General features: G+C 42.1%; 1 protein-coding gene across 2 annotated transcripts in view; it reads left to right on the top strand.

The window, feature by feature from the left end:
* Positions 1-9,921: 9,921 nt before the first annotated feature.
* The window catches only part of CPEB4 (cytoplasmic polyadenylation element binding protein 4), a 34,310-nt gene continuing 24,019 nt past the window's right edge, over positions 9,922-20,212 (top strand). For both annotated transcript variants that reach the window (XM_008628995.2, XM_017728203.1), the window contains exon 1: positions 9,922-12,084. In XM_008628995.2, the coding sequence (XP_008627217.1) occupies positions 10,963-12,084 (1,122 nt within the window). In that variant the 5' untranslated portion in view covers positions 9,922-10,962. The remainder of the gene's footprint in view (positions 12,085-20,212) is intronic.

Genomic DNA, 20,212 nt, shown 5'->3' with positions numbered 1-20,212 from the left:
TTTTGAGTATCTGAAATGAAGTGAAAATACATTAAAATCCAACCAGATCTCCCTCTCTCCCTTGTTGCAGACAACACACCCTTAACAGAGTCAGTGGGTGTAGAAATAGGAAACTACATTTTGCTTTTGCCTAGGTAGTGGGGTTTTACTATTTAAAAAATCAAAATAAAAAAATGACTGACCTACAGCACATTCTGGAAGGGCACATATCGAGTATCGTCAGCTCTTAATCTAAGAAGGAACTTCAGTGCTCTGGCATTGTTCTCCCCTGTGCCATTCTTATCTGACACGTAGTATCAGCTGCCAGAAACGCTGTGGCTTTATTCTGTACTTTGTATTCTAATATAAATGGAGCTGAATAGTTGTCATAGTCCTCTGGGCAGGGCTCCTCGCTGCTGCAGAGTTTAATATTGAGGTTGGCAACACGAGGGTGGCTGATGTAATCCATTCCATTACCGATATTTACGGCACACCATGTAACAATACAAAGGTTTGGAGACCGGGAAGATGTGACAAGCCAAGAAAGCCAACCTGTTCAAAACCCAGGCTGGCTCTGCAGGGGTCGATTCCCCTCACTGGACGTTCACAGAAATGGATTTTTAATGCCTTCAGGAGCATTTGTGATGCAAAATTCAGTCATAAAGCACTGGTGGCAAAGTCCCCGTTGCACACCCCACATCTGACTGCAGGTCTGACTTCAGCATGAGCCAGTGACTCAGGATCACCAGCAAGTGTTGTCCAAAGTCACTCCTGGGTTTCACCATTCTTTGGCCAAACATCACAAGCCTTGGGGTATTGTAACACAGGGGAAGGGGCAGCACAGAGGAGGCTTTGTTCCTCTTTCCAGCAGCCTCCTTCACTCCTGCAGCAGCTCAGGAGCTGATACAGTGATCTGTGAGTTATCACGAGTCAGAAAACCACGTGCTGCTTATTTGTGCCTTCAAAGTCCAGGATATCTCCTTCTTCAATTTCTTATTTACCTCCGAGTTTCATCAAACCTGCAACTTCCTCCCAAGAGGCAGCTCCGATCTCCGCTGTGATAGTGACAGGACCCAGGGAAGGGCTGGAGCTGTGCCAAGGAGGTTTAGGTTGGATATCAGGAAAGGTTCTTCCCCCAGAGGGTGCTGGGCACTGCCCAGGCTCCCCAGGGAATGGGCACGGCCCCGAGGCTGCCAGAGCTCCAGGAGCGTTTGGACAGCGCTGCCAGGGATGCCCAGGGTGGGGTTGTTGGGGGATCTGGGCAGGACCAGGGGCTGCACTGGATCATCCCTGTGGGTCTCTTCCAGCTCAGGATATTCTATGACTCCACAAAACCTCCTCAAGCAGCTCTTTCAGGTTTGAAGGTGGGAGCTGAGTGACTCTCTGGAGTTTAAGAGCCCATTTCTGTCCTATAGCTCTCCTGGAGGATCTGCAGCATCTCTTTTGCAGAATCAGCACTTTTGTTGGTCTTAATGGAGCTGCTTCTTGTGGAAGACACTGGAAAGGCTTCACGTGTAACTGAGTAATTTCTATTCCAGACCACGGAGGAGAGAATACAGCCCACCCTGCCTGGTGCTTGTGATCTGATGTGAAAATAACTCTGCTGCTGTGTGTGGTATGAATGCAGTGTGGTGTTTCCCACACAGATAGACCCAACCCAAGGGCGTTTTCCCCCAAACTTTTTAAAGTTCAAAGGAGATTGGAACCAAAGTGCTTCCCTGAACAGTCCAATTTTGTGTTTTACTTGCCACGGAAGTGGCAAAATTGACTTTATCAAACAAATGCTCTTTGCCATACCATTCAGTCAGTTTCTTGCCTTTTGCAATGGCTTCCTTGTGCTGTTGGTAAAAATAATGTTGCTTTTCCAGTATGACATGTAAAGTGATTTCAGCTGTGTTTTTTCCACTCGTGACCTTGCATTTCAGACAGTTTTATACACTTATTGATTACATGAGGTACTGTTCTAATTTCTAGGAAGTAAGAACATAGCCCTTAAATCATCCAGACTCTGAAATGTTTTAATTTCCTCAAGTAAATACAGCATATTTTGCCAGGAATCTTAAATGTATGATACATGGATCTGATTCCACTTTCACACAGGTCTTGTGTAACTCCCTTCACTTCAGTGAAATTACTCCTGATTAGCATTGAGAAACACGTCCAGAATATGGGGAAGGGAGTGGGTTAATGCCATTTTTTCTGACACTGAGTGCTCTAAAAGCACTCTGAGACTGTAAACCATTACCATTTCTCAGTAAGTGCCCTCTGAGAGGACTGGGGAGGATTGAAGAGTTTTTAACCAGTAAGTCACCTCAGTTCTTTCACAAAAGAGCAGAGATTTAGCCATTTCTACTCATGGCTGTCTGGTGATTATGTAGAGTCAGAAAACTGGTAGTCTCAGTGTCATCTGCTGAGACCACAACTGCTGCCGTTGGGTTAATTCCCTTCCTGGCCCAGGTCTGGTCCTCTTCCCAGGCTTTGCAAGTTTTCCTGTCAAGCAGGAAGGGAAGACTTTTACAAAACTGCTCTACAGAGGTGTATTATTTGCCTCCTGCAGGCTCATCATGCCTCAGCGCCTCAACACGAAGGCTGTTATTCTCCAACAACGCCGTCAAACTCCCACACCTCGATGACTGCTCAAAGTTATGAGCACTCCCAAAATAGGGCTGGATTTTCACAGTGATAATTGAGAGCCATAACTTTCCGTCAGAGAGGCTCTGTAGGTGGGAGCAGCAGCACAGACAGCAGTATCAACAGAGTTGAGGCTTTTTACCAGGATGTTATCTAATTTTATTGCAGTATTTATCCCATAATCCTATCAAGGCATAGCCTTTCTTTTAGGGATGTGTCCTGTGAACAGTTTTGGACCCATCTTTTGTCATTGTGAGAAGAATCTCCTCTGGGAGCCAAAAAAAAAAAAAAAAAAAAAAGACTTTATGATTGTCCTAAACCCTGGTTCAGGAAACTGTTCATACTCAGGATGGGGTTTAAGCTTTATGGACATTGTTGAATAGTGCTGGCTTCAGAGAACTGATGACTAGAAAAAATCGTTCATGCAGCGTTTTGTTTTCCTTCAAAAGAACTTCCACTGCTCAGGAAACCCACTCATTAGCTCACTTCTGATGCAAATATCAGAATATTTAAATGCAAGTTAAATAACAGAGCGATATTCTCAGTCACTGGAAGCAATAATTGTTCTTCTTTTGGGGCTATGTGGCCAAAAAGGCTGAATCAAAGAACATTTATGGGTCACATTCTTATCTGGTGCTCTGCCACCTCCATCAAATAACGCCAGTGGCACTGCAGCAGTTGCTGTTGAGATCACAATCTGCATATAGATATTGTGCCTCTCAAGTTCTAGAAGTACTGTTATATTTGAAGTCAAAGAGAAAAGAGAGAACAAATAACACAATTTACTGCCACAGATTATTTTTATGCCTGTGTGCTCCACTTAAGAGAATACTCTGTAAATGACTTATTATCAAGAAAAGTTATTTGTTTGCACTAATCAAGCCTTAAACTTGGAGGCATAATACGGAACTAATTATTTTTAACTAACTAATCAACATGTTTCATTCATAAGTTGGGATTTATCAATATAGCACATGAAAGGAGAGAACATATTATTATTTCAATTTAGATAATATGCAAAAAGCAGTGTGTTTGTAATGACCTGCTTTCACTGAATATAATCAAGCTCCAAAGCTCTATTACAGGCTGGAAATAGCAGCAGCTTACTTTAATGAGATTTCTGGCTCTGGGCCCCAGCTGTTCTACGCAAGGCTCTCCCTTTGCTCTATGACCTACCAATATGTGCTGTCACCAGTAATGAGACAGGACCTATTTCCTAACATGGGGAAAAATTGGAAAGCACGAGTTCATTCTATTCTGAGGAAACACACCCTGTTCCCCCTGCAAGGCACGAGGAGGGGAGCACTGAATATGCAACGTCCCCCCCTTCCCTTGCCAGCAGAAATATGACATGAAACCCATCAGGTAGGGAACTCAAAGGGAAAACTGAAGTCTCTCCTGAACTGGTTCCCTCAGCGCACAGAAACCCAATATTCATTAAACTCATCCAGAATGTCTTTTTCCCCTGCAAGGACCCCAGCAAAGGACTTCCCATTACCTGCAAGGCACAGGAAGGGGGAACAGTGGCAGTCATGGGCTCTGAGTCTTATGGATTTTGTGGAATTATGCTCATCTCAGGACCGCGTTGGGAATGTGCCAGGAGCCAAAGAGCTGCACTTAATTTTCCTAAAATGGAGCAGATTACCACTGCTCTCCTGTTTAATAATGGAGATGCAGCCTGGAGACTACAGATTCCAGCAAGCAATGCTCCAAAAAGAGCCAGGAGGTCCAGGTGCTGGGGTACTGGGGCTCCCAGGTGGAAAACATGACCAACCTCATTTTGGTGTCTCTGAACTGGACTCCTGATATTGTCCTTTTTGCCCTTTTTTTTTTTTTTTTTAATTATTATATCCCAGACTTGTCAAAAATTCTGTTCTAGAAAATGTTTGATTAGCTACCATTTGAGGGGGAAGGGAGGGTTATGCTATTTTTATGCTTAAGCTGTCACTTGAGTTCGTTAACACTTTGCACGTGAATCTGGGTTTTTTAGGACAAGAAGCCTGTGTTTTTTCCCCTGAATAACATTGTTAAGTATTTCAGGAATCTAAAATCCACAAACTATTTCTCTGCCCTGAATATAAACCTCTTTGGAAAAAGCCAATGAACATTTTAGTCAGAAAATTGGAAGGCGTGCACTTAATGCACTTTGAAATTAAATGATTTGATGCTTTTCAATTTGTCTTTTTGCCCTTCCCAAATACCCAAAGGCACTAGCCCACTTTGTAAATGAGCAGGCTATGAAATCTTACTCTGAGAAATGAAGGTGTCACCGACTTGCAGTGAAAATTATACTCGGCACCAGCATACTTTGCAAGCCCTGACTAATTGGCCCCTGACACAGACCTGCACTCCTCCATTATTAAGAGGAATTAAATAAGCAGTTATTTATTTGAGAAGTGGGGAAAGAAGTTTCTAAACCCCAAGAGACTGAGAAGCTAAGTCTCCATGGGATGAACGGCTTCCTTCCCATGGAATTCACTGGATGACCATCGCTTTCCAGGTGCCTCCGGTGGTGTCCCTGGACACACTGTCCTGGCTCATCCCCTGGGTGCTTCTCTCCTTCTACAATTTCAGAACTAAGATTACAAAGTGAGTTTTCAAATTTAAAACTCTGTGCCTGTGTGGATTTTTTTTTTGTCCAGCTCGAGGAAGCGTTATCCTTAAATGAAAATAGAAAAGCGCATTTGCAAAGGTCACATCGACGGATTTTGAAGTGCAGTGGTAAGAACACCACAGCCTTTGCAACACTACCTATTTCCTCTTCTAAATTATTTATGTATTTATTGTATTTTACATGAGCCATGGAAGCTAGAGGCATTTTTGCAGTGTCAGGTCATTCTAAAGTACATGCCATACAAAGAATAGGGCTAGAAAACAGTTGTATGTAATACTGTTCATTAATATTACATAATTACTGCACACAAAATAGTTCTCTGGGCAGTGATAAGGATTTTTTTCATAAAGACTAAAGACTCCATGGCAATGTATTCCATTAAAGGGCTGCTTAACATATGAGGGTATATCAATATACAGTACCTTCACCCAGCTGCAGCAAAATGACGAAGCCAGCTTAGTCAAATGAAGCCATTAGCATGTATAATGTGCTTTACACAAGAGTTAAAAGGTTTCTAAAATCATACTTTGATATTGCAATGACCAAGCTGAGATAGGATCTAGCAAACAGCAGTTGCAGCTGCATCAGCACAAAAATGAACTGTTGGGTTTTCTCTGCAGCCCAGAGAACCTTTTCTGCAGTCTTTGGAAATTGCTCTGGAATTAAAAAATTTTCTGTACGTGTAGGCTAATATTAGCTACTGACAGCTTGCCTGGGGTTTTTAGCTCAGCCTTCCTGGAGCAATTGTTTAGGATAAAATGTTGATGCAGCTTTTCAGGTCTGTTAGCTGCTTTTATTACCATTGAATGTGAGCAAGTCTTGTGTCTTCTGTGATACACTAGACCTAAAGGAATGTGGAGGAACACTTGAGTGACTAATAACCCCATAAATGATCCCTTTGAATTTTAATATATCCCACTGCACCCTTCCTAAAATCCCTGTTCTGTAAGTATAGGGTTAATTTTGACTTTAAATTTGATTTACTAAACTGTGTTAATATGCTGTCATGTGGACAAGATCCAGCAACAATGTTTAGTATAAAACTGGAGATGTGAACATCCTAACAGGCCTTCTGACATTCCAGAAAACATCAGTTACAGTTTTTGAGACATAAGAAATAGCTGATAATTCTGCCCTTAGAAAAGAGATTCTTATCCTCTTTCTGCTCCTTTTCTTCTAAGGCAGAAGATGACTTAAATGACACTTGAATTCTCTGTTTCCCCACCAACAGTGTGAAATAGATGCAGCAATCTGATGTTTCTGCAGCGTGAGCAGTGTCAGTGTTTGACGTTCGGGTGTTGAGTCACTGAGGGCTCACCTTTCCCTCCGGATGACACCGTGACAGCTGCAACCAGCAGATGCCTGAGAGCTGGCAGTCCTTTGATTTAAAAAAGAGAGGGTTGCTGGCAAGGCATTTTCACAAGGAGTTCCTTCTCAGCTCTGCAAGTCCTTTCACTTCTTTGCTCAATGGGACCTTGATTTGATAACACTCGGAGCATATCACAAACGGCACATCTGCTCTGCCAGGATGAGCCATGTGACTGAGCTGGAGAGGCTGCTTCCTGGGGATCCCACTTGCTTTCAGGTTCAGTCTATCTGTGAGCTTATCCTACTAAATTATCATTAGCAATTCCACCACGCAGGCACACGACCTTTTGAGTACACCTGACAAAACTGAAGATGTTCCCCTTTGCGGTGTTTCACTGGGTGTGGGGCACTGAAAGGCCGAGCAAACCACAGACCTCAGGATTGTTTCTGACTGAGCAAAAGTGAGCACACGGATTTCTCTACACCCGTTCAGCCACTCTGAGTTTTTCCTATGACCTGAGTCACGGTCAAGCACTTATTATGTGACGTTCACAGTGAGACTGTCGGAATAAAAGCAGGCTAAGAAATCTAATCCTCAGAGGAGAGCAGTATGTTCCCACTTGTGGTTTAGTCCCGCGGTGAAGAGGTTGTTAAGGGGTTTGTGATCCTGGAGATTGATGCTGGGGGGAGCCTGGGTAGAGCACAGAGCCATTGGCAGTCGTCAGCTAAAGCTGCCTAATGATGGCAGCTGGAATGGCCAGAGAAATCCTCTCCTCTAAGGAACCCAGAAGAGTTAAAGTGATTCCAGAAATTAATCCATTAGATGCTGATGGTGATTAGCGGAAGGTACCATGATGACTTAAAGTACTTCAAGTGTCATTCAGACTGAAACCTCTTTCAGGTGAAAAGTGTTGGATACATCAGGAATGAGCTGCAGGGACCAATTTGGTGGATGTGGCAGCAAATCTGGGCATGAATCTCACCCCTGTGTGTGAGCAAATCCTACTCAAAGAACTCTCCCCTTTCCTTCCCGTTTAAAAAGTCTTGAGTATTTGCTGTTGTGGTGAAGGTTTTCTAATTATTTGAATCTTATGTTTCAAATTTCATCCAGAAGTTCGATCATGGCATAAGTTATGGCAAAATCAGTGTGATAAAGGGGTTAATTTGACTCTACAGGGATTTGAGTTTATGGCTTGATTTAAAAGACTGGAGCAACCTGGTCTAGTGGAAAGTGTCCCTGCCAATGTAGGGGTTGGAATTGGATGATCTTTAAGGCTCTTACAACACAAACCATCCGTGATTCTATGGCACTGTCGAGCTTCGTATTCTTTGAGACTCTCTTTACATCATCCAGCCACCAAAGTGAGACCTTCCTCACAGGTGGTTAAATCCCCTTATTTATAGACTATACTGACTTTCTTCAGTGATTTATTCTTCTCGGTAACTAATGCCTGCAATCCCTGCATGTTGGTCAGGCGTTTTTTCTCAAAGAGGTTGAATAAACAGCCACAAATCCTGCTGGGCAGCTGAACCATCCCAGCACTGGCTGTTGAGGAACCTCCCATGGTTTCAGCAAACGATGTTTTTCAAGCAAAGTGATTAAAGTCAGATTTTAGAAATTCTGCTGGTATCACTGCATCTACCCTAATGCATTGCAAGGGTGTGCCTCAAATTAAATTAAGGCCGTCTACTCAGTCTTTCCTAAACTATTCATGGAACAGCAATCTGCTGCTGGAGCCAGATCCGTGGCGTCCGGACAGAAGTGCCTGTTAACCCTGAACCGTATGATGATGATGATGATAACAGCAGTATGACTAGAAAAATACAGAGGAAAATAATGCTCAGTATCAGATGGGCTCACTGAGGTTGCAAACAGCAAACAAAAGGGGAAACTCTAACCCCAGTAATTACATTTTCACAATGTTGTTTTCACAGTATGTAAACAAGGCCGTTTTCACACACCGAAACACAGTGTCTATGATTGCGAAGAAAAAGTTTATTTCATAAAATCGTTGGGAAATACTGGGTTTAGTAAAAGTACCATCCAAATTACAGTCATGTGTCTGAGTAGGCTGGAAAGAGTCTTGGAGCAAGTAGCGGACAGCCCTCTCCTAAGTGAAAACTTTTGAGAAAATGTTTCTGCACGTTTCCTTTTACACTTGATTTTTCTAATGGTGTATCTACATATAGCTATTTTAATTTCACTATATTTTGATATTCGTTTTTGAACTATTTTTTTTGTGCGTGGTAATCTGTACGTGTGCAAAACCAGCGTCCATCCCCAAAATGAACTATTGCATGAACCAGATCTGTACTAGACAGACTTTTTGATGCTTGCCCTTGGACTACTTAAGTTGTTGCATATACGGAAGAAATTCTTCCCTGCGAGGGTGGGGAGGGCCGGGCAGAGATTGCCCAGAGAAGCTGTGGCTGCCCCTGGATCCCTGGCGGTGTCCAAGGCCAGGATGGACGGGGCTTGGAACAACCTGGGATAGTGGCAGGTGTCCCTGCCCATGGCAGGGGCTGGAATGGGATGAGCTGTGAGCAGCGTGGGATTCCGTGATAACCTCACTGTCCATCCTCTGTGCACAGAGCCCAGGAGTTTTGCCTGTGGGAAGCAAAAAAAGATGCCATGATCCAAGGCAAGGCTTCCCACATGCTCCCACATCTCCCAGCTGCCACAGCAGAGACAAAAAAAAGCACATTTTGGAGCCAGGCACATTGCACAGCCTAAATCTTCTTCCCATGGACAGGAGCAACCCAGCCCCAGCTTTTCCTTCCTTCTCTTTCCTGACTGCTTCTCCTAAAATCAGTGTGTCCTGCATCCCAGATCCAGCTCACTTCCCCCAGGAGATGGTCAGGATGGGTCTACGGGATGTGGAGCAATCCTCCCACCCCCTGACCCCACACAAGATCCACCTTGGTTCGTAGTCAGGGCTGAGGCTGGATCAGCATCACACAGATGAGCATAAAAAATATGGAGAAATATGGAAAAATATGTTTCTGTAACACTTTAGGTGCCTGGATCATCAGACACACGGAATCAGGATATTTTCCTTTTTTTTTAAATAAAGAGCTCAGCCACTTGATATCCTGATGAAACTGCTTAGGGTCACAGTGAATTCCATCACCTGCCAGCTTGCATGAAAAGCCAGCCTGACTTCCATCCTCCGCCCTCCAGGCAGGAAAGATTCACTGGAAGTAGGTGGTGAAAGCAAGGTTCCAACATATCATGGACACAGGGAGAGTGTTCTGGAGAAGGGAAGCAGCCAGAGAGGGAAAGACTTGATCGCAGCTTAGAAATGAGTCTCTGCAAGAAGTCCAAAAATCAAGTATTAGTGGCATTCTGGTTCAGCCAAAAATCTAGGGATGAATCCAACACATCCTGGAGCCGCGATTCCCGGGGAAGGAGGGCAGCCCTGCACCACAAAACACCCTCCCGGCAGCAGAGAGCGAGAGAAAACCTCCTTCCCCTTCCTCCTGCACAACTCGCTGTCCCCTCCCTTCCCTTTCCCGAACGGTGAACGCTGATTTCTGAGATGAAAACCTTCCTCCTCGGACAGCCAGGACTCATATGAAGGACACGCAAATATTGGATGATAAATAAGAAGCGAGTCTGGCGAGCTCAGAAACCCAGCCCAGAAGGAGCAGCATCAAGAATCCACCCTTCTCCTGCACAACTCACTCCCCACCCAACACACAGAGAATACTGATTTCCTGAGATAAGATCTAACCCCTTTAAACAACCGCACACACACACGGTGTATATTATTGCTAAATATAATAGGTTAAACCCAGCAGCACGGGATAAAGCCTCTTCTGCAACTCACTCCCCCATTTCACCCTTCTGAATGCTGAGGTCCTGAGGTAAATTTTTCCCTTGTCCACAGCAAAGACTCTTTTTGAACAGGACACAAATATATATTAGATTATAGAGATGTATTAAATTATTCCAGATTTAAATCTATTTTTTGCTGCCAAGGGGTTGAGGGACCAGACGTCATTGTATTTTTTTTTTCTTCCCTCTTAACTCATTTATGGGCGAGTCAAGGCTGCTGAGGAGGAAAAAAACAGGATAGTTAGAATCTCTTTATCCTTATTGCCCAGAAGCTTATTCTCTCATTGCTGTGCATTTCCTTTAGAAAAAGGAAACCTCTTATTTTGTGAACCAAAGATTTATTTTTCCCTTCCTCCTGGCCAAAGGAAGGAAACGGACACAAATTGACACATTGAAATAGTTGGAGAGATCTGTCTTTTGCAAACAAAAAGCAAACATCTTTACCCAAATCTGAAATCGATAGCGTGGAGGGAGAAACTGGAATATCTAGCGAAAAACAGGATACTTGCTAATCTTGCCTCACAAGAGGACAAGCTAAACACTAAACATCAACTTGTTCTTACAGGGAGGATTCAAACCCTAAATATAATAAATGGGGGATTACGGGTTTGGAGTGTTAGTGCAAAACAACACTGGAAATAAGTCAGCTTTTCCAGTCAGATTTCATCCACATCTGCAGCCTCCACACCATCATCAAAATGCAACCCCCAGCCCTGCTGCTTTTATAAATAATAACACAGCTGCCAATGGCAGTAGTGCTGGGTCAGCTTGGCTCTTTCCTGCTCCAGCTGCCCATAATATTCAGGATGAGATTCTGGGGTCAGAAAAATCTAAAACTCAGCAACAGGAAAAGCAAGAGTCCCTAGAAAAACAGCAGCTTTCCCCTGGTCAAAGTCAGGAAGCAGGCATGCTCTCTGAACCTGAGAAAGCTAAAACTGAAGAAAACCAGGGCGATAATTCTTCAGAGAATGGCAATGGGAAGGAGAAAATAAGAATAGAATCGCCGGTTTTAACAGGATTTGATTACCAAGAGGCTTCGGGGCTTGGTACTTCGACACAGCCCTTGACATCCACTGCATCTTCTCTGACTGGTTTTAGTAACTGGTCTGCAGCTATTGCTCCTTCTTCTTCTACAATAATCAATGAAGATGCAAGTTTTTTCCACCAGGGAGGGGTCCCTACTGCCTCAGCTAATAATGGTGCTCTGCTGTTTCAGAATTTTCCACATCACGTCAGCCCTGGCTTTGGTGGTAGCTTTTCCCCCCAGATCGGACCCCTCTCTCAGCACCACCCTCATCACCCCCATTTCCAGCATCATCACAATCAGCATCAGCAACAGAGGAGGTCTCCTGCAAGTCCTCACCCACCTCCATTCACACATAGAAATGCTGCTTTTAATCAGTTGCCTCATTTGGCCAATAATCTTAACAAGCCACCTTCTCCGTGGAGCAGCTACCAAAGCCCATCGCCCACCCCGTCCTCCTGGAGCCCCGGCGGCGGCGGATACGGCGGGTGGGGAGGGTCCCAGGGCCGAGACCACCGCCGGGGACTGAACGGAGGGATAACCCCCTTGAACTCCATCTCGCCCTTAAAGAAGAATTTTGCAAGTAATCATATCCAGCTGCAGAAGTATGCACGACCCAGCTCAGCCTTCGCTCCCAAATCCTGGATGGACGACAGCTTGAACAGAGCTGACAACATTTTTCCTTTTCAGGTGAGCACACACTGTTGTATCCATAAGAAAAAAAAAAAAACCCCTCTCCCCAAAGAGCATTAAAATGCCCTGGTTGTGGGATTTCTGTGCTTGCTACTGGAAAAAAAACATATGGCTGACTTGAAATGTCATAGTAGGAATGATCCTCCAAGCTGTGATTCATGGTTTTTTTTAACAGTGATGGTCTTAAATATCTATTGCCCACCAGCCATCTGTATTGGCCACTTTGCTTCAGCTTAATACTTACACACAGACAGAAATAGCCTATGAAGAAATGCACTTACAAGTATTTCTACAAAGAGGAAAAAGGAGAAAAAAGTGCCTGGTGGAGTATGAAAAATTTGAGGCCTTTTAAAATATTCAGCATTGTACCACATCTGAGAAAAAGTATGGAGTGATTGTATTTGGTTTTACAGTATCACATGGGCTTGCAGTGCAACATAATTTTTGTAGCATTTTGGGGGGAACTTTGCTCTTTACAAATAACGGTAATCAGTGCAGTTTGCTCTCCTCAGGAATGGCAGCAAATTTTGGTTACAGGCCATTAAATCAGCACTAAAAATAGATGTGGATGAGATCAGTTGGTGGTCTCCTATATTTTCCTGTGGCCTTCTCTTGGCAGGAGGCAGGTTGTCTGGCAGCTCAGCCTCTCCTTCTGGGCTGACTTGTTATGAATTTGAAAAGAACTGTATAATGTTGACCCTAATTTACAGCAGAAATTAAACCAGAGGTCCCCTTCTTTTCATCTGACCACCAGTTAAACCCAGCTTTTATGTGTGTGTGCGCCTTTTGTAAACTCCTTTAGGGTGAATTGAAAGACCCAAGAGTTCTTTTACATTTCCAGGGTTGTTTTTCAAGCCCTTCAAACGAGGGCAAAAGTAAAATTCTCAACGTGATTGCAGTGTTTCTTGCCACACTGCAAGAACTGGGGTGACCTACTTTAATACAATTTCCAGGATACAAACTGTGCAATGTGTCTCATGATGTAAAGAAACAAATACATTTAACAGTGACTTCGTGGATTTGTGCATAGTTGGGTTCTTTGCAAACTGCAGGTTTTTGGTGGTGTGCAGGGCCTGCTGACAGCACAGCAGCTGCTGGCAATAACTTTCCTTTAGAGCCCTTTTTTTTCTGCTGCAGTGCTACTGACTGGTTCACTATCAGGTAGAGCCCTTCTAAATTTAGAATGCAGAGAAATAATTGATTTTAATGTCAGGATTTGTAATGAATATAATGAAGCTGTGTCCAGCATACCCAATTTATCCAGTGAAACCATTAGAAAAAGGGACCCAGCTGGAGCTGGTCTTTTTTCAGCCTCACTGCAGCGAGCTTTGGCTCACGGTTTGATTCACTCTGTACCCTGACACGTAGCTGATGTTGAGAGTGACAGAATGAGATCAAGTGTGTCCTTGCTGCTGTGTGTAAGCCCCAAATATATACACAGGCATAGCAATGCACTTGGATTGGCATCAAGGAAATTTCAGGAAACTGGCAAAGTCAACCTTGACTTCTGGATGGTGTTCCAGACACAGAATAGCAGACACACGTAGTTTGATCATAGTAAAGAAATCATTTTGGTGTGGCATGTTGATGTCTGTTTACATAAACACTCTGATGAAGCTGTACATGTCAAGACCAAGTCTGACACTCCTTCATGCCAAGAGAAGGAAAGTGTGAAGTGCTTTCCAGTGTGTTACTATCACTTCTGTGAGGAAAAGGGCAGGGCAGCAGGACAGGACTTCAGCACTGCAGCCCTAGAAAGATGCTGATTAATTTTGAAGCCATCTTGGACAACTGCTTATTACAACTTTTTTTCTTTTGTGTAAAGTCTTTAGCTGCTTTGGTCACTCTAGCCGAGTGTTGAAAGCACAGTGAATTTTTGCATCACTGAAAACAAATGATATAAAATTTGACCTTTGATGTCTTTTTTTCTTCTTCTTGGCTATCATGGTTCTATGCCTGACTCAAAGCAGAATTTTGCTTATTACATATTTGTGTTCATGCACGTCTCTCTCTTTCTCTTTCTCTCTCTCTCTCTCTCTCTGCCCCCAAAGTATCCTTGCTGATGCAATCATGTACTGGACAAGGCTATTTTGTTACTGGAATTTTCTTAGATTCCTGTTTAGGAAATAATTGAAAGCTGTCTTCGCTGCAGCAACATAATGGAGTAATTTGATACAACAATCCCTTTCATTTAATATTTATGTTTTGCTGCTTAAATCATTAACAAGTGGTGCTGCAATCTAGTGAAAATGAGTTTCTTTAGAAGGCAAAATGTAAACCAGCAGTTGCAAATATTTGGGGATTACTTTCTTTTTTTTCTTTTTCTCAAAGGTTGTCTCTATTCCAGAGCTTGGTGACACACAGGGTTCTGTCTGTGTTTGGATGGAAATCTTAGGATAACCAGGAGTAAGAGCTCTTTTCCTCTTTGGAGAGGATGGCGTTGCATAATTTCCCTATAAGCCACTGCTGTGAACTCCTGCTCCCTTCAAACATCCCTGCCCATGGGATGAAATGGGTGTTCTCAATGGTGCAGATGAAAGGAAAATACTGTGGTGATCAGTTTGATAACCTTGCAATTTGATGATGCCTTGCCTTGGCACTGAGAGCTGCATGCAAACCCTGTGCTCTCTGCTCTAAGTGTTTTCCATTTGGAATCCTGTCTCCTACAATTCCCAAACGAGAATGTCTGTAGGAACCTCTTGCAGGGATGGAACTGGCAGCAAGGTCGGAGAAGACTTAACCAGATCTGTTAATGAAATTAAGTTTTGATGTTGTGCTTTAGCCACTGGGCAGGCTCCCCCCTTCAAAGATCTTTTGAAAAGAGAAAAGCCATTGTTCTTTGTGTGTTCGTTTGAAAAGGAAATGGTCTCCAAATGAAAAAATGGTTCCTGAATTAAAATGAAAAAGCAAAAAACGGAGTCTTTTGGCTCTCACAGCCTTCCCTGAAAATTAATATATGAAAATGCTTTGACTGTGGCACCTTACCAAGTTAGTGATTTTTAAGAGTAATTCCTTGTACTTCTCTCCCAGCAGCACTGACAAACTCAGTGCTCAGTAACTGCGTTTCACGGCAGCGCTGCCTTCAAGATTGTTTTGGCTTTTCTTTGGCTGTGTACTTGCACTTCCTCATGAGTGGAACATCCTGCCTGTTATGCAATGCATAAATCTTGCTTTGATAGGCATTTCCAGCTTTCCAGATCTCATCTTCAGTGCATGACGATGTTTTTTAAATGGCTCTCTGAAGGCAGAAGCAAGTGAAGCAATAGTGCTCAGCTTTCTGTAAAAATGCTTAAAAAGAATTTGTGTTTCTTCCCGGAATCAGGCTCGAAAATAACTGCCCATTTCAAAGAATTTTGTACATGAGAGCAGTTCATTGTATCCACTTGTTCAAAATATTTTTTCCTTTCTTCCCCAGTGGCTGGTTTCCAGGTATATAACCCCTTCCAAATCCAGCCAGGGCCTGTGCCAGGGAGACTTGCTCTTCCCCCAGGCAGATATGGAATGTTTGAGAAAACACATTCATGATTACAAAACGTGTTTGAATTCCGAGCTCTACGTCAGCATTTGTTTGCCCATAGAAATGGCCTGATTTAATAAGTGCATTAAACAAATTCACAGGGAACTGGAATTAAAAAAATAGTCTCTTGGATGCATTTGCCAAACTTTCCTCTTGAAGGGATCTTGCAAATCAATTTCTTTACCATGCCTCTTAGTTTTAATATTTGGGTTTGAGGAACCTTTTCATAACTCACAATGGCTGGCTGCATAAAAAGAGGTTATTTGTTTTGCAGAATTTAATTTTTATTCTAGCAACAGCAATTATTCCCAGAAATGTCAAGGTATCGTCTGAAAACAGAACAAATACTTGAAGTTGGGTTTTGAAACCTGTTTCCCCATTTTTCTGTAACTCCATCAGCTGTGTAGTAATTAGTGTTTTGTGTGCTGTTCCCCACAGCTGCTGATCTGTGGGATTAGCAGCACTCTAATGTGGTATGACATGCACAAGTTAAGTGCTGTGGAAGTTAACACTGTTCTTGTTTTATAAACTTACTACTGACGTTAATACTTGGGCTTTGGCCCTCCCGTGTGTTTTTGACCTCGGGGTTTCTGTTTAAAGAGAGCTTTTGTTAGAAGCTATTTGAATTATGTTTGTCTTTTTCCTAAGATTAAAAGGAGTACTCTTATTAAGCATTTTGCTTTGAAAGTTGCATACTTAGAAGCCCAGCAAACAGTGAGAGCACAAGGTATTGTGGAAAATAATTTCTGGAAGATACATGATAAACTTAATATGCAGCTAAAATAGAATCACATGTGTTATAAACATTTCCAGTAAAGGTTTGTCATTTCTAACACTTAAAAAGTTCAAGTTGGACTAAACTTTGTGTTTTGTGCCACTTCACTTTTCCAGCTCTTTCTTATTGTTCCCTGGTGAAGCTATAAAAGATGATCCAGGCAGAATACAGCAACATCCTTTCAGGAAAAACCTGTTTATTCAAAGCCTTTAATTCACTGGATACTGGACTGGGAGCTGGAATACTGCACTTGCAGGGTGCTGGGAAGGAGGAGAAGCTTACCCAGAAGCATAATCCAGTCCAAATTTGTGTTGCAATTAAAAGAGAAATGTGGAACTTGTATTTAGGATGATAAATATGGTGATATTGCCTCTCCTGTGCCTGAGACACGTGACTTTGGAATTGTGGGAATTGGGAACAAGGTTTCAGAAAGTTTCAGGCTTGTCATGCTATAATTAAGGTACAAATGTAGCTGGTTTTTGATTTGCACAATTACTCTGGTTTGACAAAGATTTAAATGGATAAAACAAGCCCCACTTTTACAACTACACCTAATCCATAAGTGCTGATCAATAAATTGGTTAATGCAGTGGCATCTTTTGCATTATTACTGATGGCTTGGACTTCAGATCAAGCTTATTTTAAGAGATTAGGCCCAGTCTTAGTTACCAGCAAGTGTTCATCCCTTGATTTTTTTTGTATAATTTGGGATTTAACACTGGAAGGCCCATCCTGGGAAGTGTTCTCACGTTCTGGCCTCTAAATTATTCATTTCATGGTAATGCTGTGGGTGCAGATCAAATATCATGAACTTTCCCTTTAATAGTTAAGTTAAATGCACATTTTTCTGATGTGCAAGAACATTAAGGTATGGGATTTTTAAATTCAAAGTATGATCTTCCTGTGCAGGAAAAATTGATGGGGAATTTCTTTTGCGTGGGAGGATGACCCAGTGTATATCATACGTGTTATGCACCAAGTGACTTTCTCTTTGGGATGAAATGTCTTTGGACTTTGAAAAATAAAGTTGGAATAGGGGTTAGAATTTAATTTTTCTGTAGGCAGAGATGGCCAGTGCAGAGTCCCGAAGTGGTTTGTTGGATATTGTAGGACATTTACAGACTCAATAATTCATTCTTCACCAGATCTGCAGGCTGTCACCTCTTGTACACTGTGCAAACAGCACTGCTTATTCCAAATTATGTTTAATTAATGTCTTTTGAAATGTTTTTTTGGCTGAAACTTTAAACATAGTCATGTGTTAAGACTGCAGGTTGATTTCTTTCTTTTTGGTTGTTTTGTGGCTTTTGTTTGTTTAATTTGGTTTGTATTTTGTTTGTTTGGGTTTTCTTTTTAAATTTTTTTATTGTGGCCTTGTGTTTACCTGATATCTTTCTGCTTCAGTTCTGTTTCCCAAGGATAAAAGTGTGTAGCCTTTGAGCCCTCTGATAAAGCAACATTTTAGATGCACTAAACAAACTTGTGTAAAGCCAAGTTCTTTTGGAACCCAGGTAAATAATATCAGGCTGTGGTTGCCACATTTTGTTACTGAATTGTACATACTCTGCTTTAGTCCAGGGTAGTCATTACCCCAATGTATTTTCTTTATAAATAAATAAGTGTACAGTAGCAATCCAGCTCCAAAGCACTGCAACTTTGAGAATTGATTCATTAAAACCATCACCATGTTGTTATTCTCTCTACATGAAGTCTTGAAGAAAACATCATTTTTTCCTAAGTTCAGTGTGGTTTATGTGCTTTATAATTCATGAGTAACATGTATATGAGAAAAGTTCGCATTTAGTTACCAGTTCATGATCAATATCTTTATTATTAGAGCTATTTTTGACTTTATAGAATGAAATGCAGAGTTATGCATTTCTTCAGGGATTTGGCCACTCCCGCTAACCTTCACCAGCCTTTATTTCTTCTTTTGTATATAATAAATGGATATATTTCAGATGTGTTTCTGCTAAAATGTCTTGGAAGTTAAGACTGATGAAATCTGAGCTACTGTTTTCAAGGCAGTTTCACTATAAAAAGGACTTTAATTTGTCTAAAAATTCTCAAAACTACCAGTGGTGACTTTCTCCAGTAGTGTGCAACCTTTCAGTGTCAGGGCAAATCAACTAAACAAATGGATTTTTTTTTTTTTTTTTTTTTAATAATAAGCATTGCGCAAACCTCTGACCCAGCTGTGCGTGGCATTTTGGCTGGCCTTATTTTAGGACTGACATCTTTTCATTGGATAGATAGATGTACACAGGCTTCCTGACATACCAAGTTTTAGCCATTCCTCCTATTTCTGGGATTGCTGATAGGTGCAGGTGGGAATATAACCAGTTAATCTTTTGTACAAGTGTGCAGGGTCATGTTTTAAAGTGTTTGCAGTGTGATTCACCCTAAAAAAGGGACAGCTTGTGGTTCTCTTGAAAAAGAAAATAAATTCCTCAGCACCAACAGCTTCCATTGGAGGACATGCTTCCCTGAGAGCCAACCAGTTCAATTCTATTTTTTCCCTTCAAATGTTTAAATTCTCTCAATATTAAAAAGTTAGCATTGCAGCAAGCCCTTTGTTACTACAGGTCAAGCCAACATGGCACAGATATTTTAGAGAGAAGAGGCTTCCTTCAGGCTCAGGTGCTCAGCACAATAAACTGGGAATTACCTGACCCGGGTCACTTCCTTGGTGTCTCTCAGACAACTGAAATGTGAAGTGCCACAACTCCACCAAGATTTGGAATTACTGAGGATCTGCACTTCATGAAATTAGAGTTTTGTAGCTGTCCATGGGGTGGGCTTGAGGTTAACACAGGAATTCAGGAAGGAGAAGCTGCTGAGGGACATCAGGTTTTCAGAAAATGCTCCCACCTGTGTTTTAGGCTATTTTTGTCATTTTGGGAGGACTGCTGGAAATACAGAGATTGCCTTTTAATATCCATTCCTGAGTTACTCAACTGTTGGATCCTAATGGATCCAAAACCTGAGGGCTTGTACTCACTCCTGCTAAGGGACTTTAGTGTAACTAGAGTTTGAAATAGGCAAGAGCTAGCAATGCATAAACCAAACCAATAAATTAATTCTGCTAGGAAAAGCAGAAAACTGTAGGAAATACGTGAGAGAAAAGCACATTTAGAATTTTAGAATTTAAATGCTCCTGATAGTTTCTCTAAGGTGCCTCAATTATCTTGTAATAGAAATGACCACGGAAATAAATCCTGTGGGAACACAGGGCAGTGCTGTGCTTTTTGTAGCAAATTTGATATTTGCTAGACTTAATAAAGGAGCTGGTTCCAAACTCTGGCCTTTCTAATGCTATTTGAGACACAGCACATCCGGGTTGGAATACGTGGCCTGTTCTGTCTCAGTAATAAACTGTTCTGAAGAGAGGAGAAATACCAGGAAATTTGATTGAAAAATGGTATTTTTTAGTGATCAGAATGTAATTTACAACTTGGAAATGCATCAGGAGCTTGTGAGTTCCTGCTCTTGGAATAGTCTGAGGTATTCAAAGTCGAGAACGAGGGATCAGTGAAATCAAGAACGGCCCTTGCAACATGAAATTGCTGCTGCTTCAGCACTGAAATAAAGTACTTTATAACTCACCACTGCCTTTAAAAATATTCCAAGCTGGATCTGTGTGCTTTGGAGAAATTTCAGCTTCACAGCCAGTGTTAGGGACAAAAAACATACTCAATGCTGGAATAACAAGAGTCCTGGAGAAGGAGTTGAGAGCAAAAATGTCCTGAATTGCTCACGTTTCTCTTTCTTGTTTGAACAGAGAGTTCCCAATGCTTGGGTTCAATTCAGAGGGGATTCCTTAGAGCAGGAAT

Source organism: Corvus brachyrhynchos, unplaced genomic scaffold (assembly GCF_000691975.1).
Source record: "Corvus brachyrhynchos isolate BGI_N302 unplaced genomic scaffold, ASM69197v1 scaffold21, whole genome shotgun sequence".
In the NCBI taxonomy this organism is placed as follows: domain Eukaryota; kingdom Metazoa; phylum Chordata; class Aves; order Passeriformes; family Corvidae; genus Corvus; species Corvus brachyrhynchos.
This window is presented reverse-complemented; position numbering and strand designations above follow the sequence as displayed.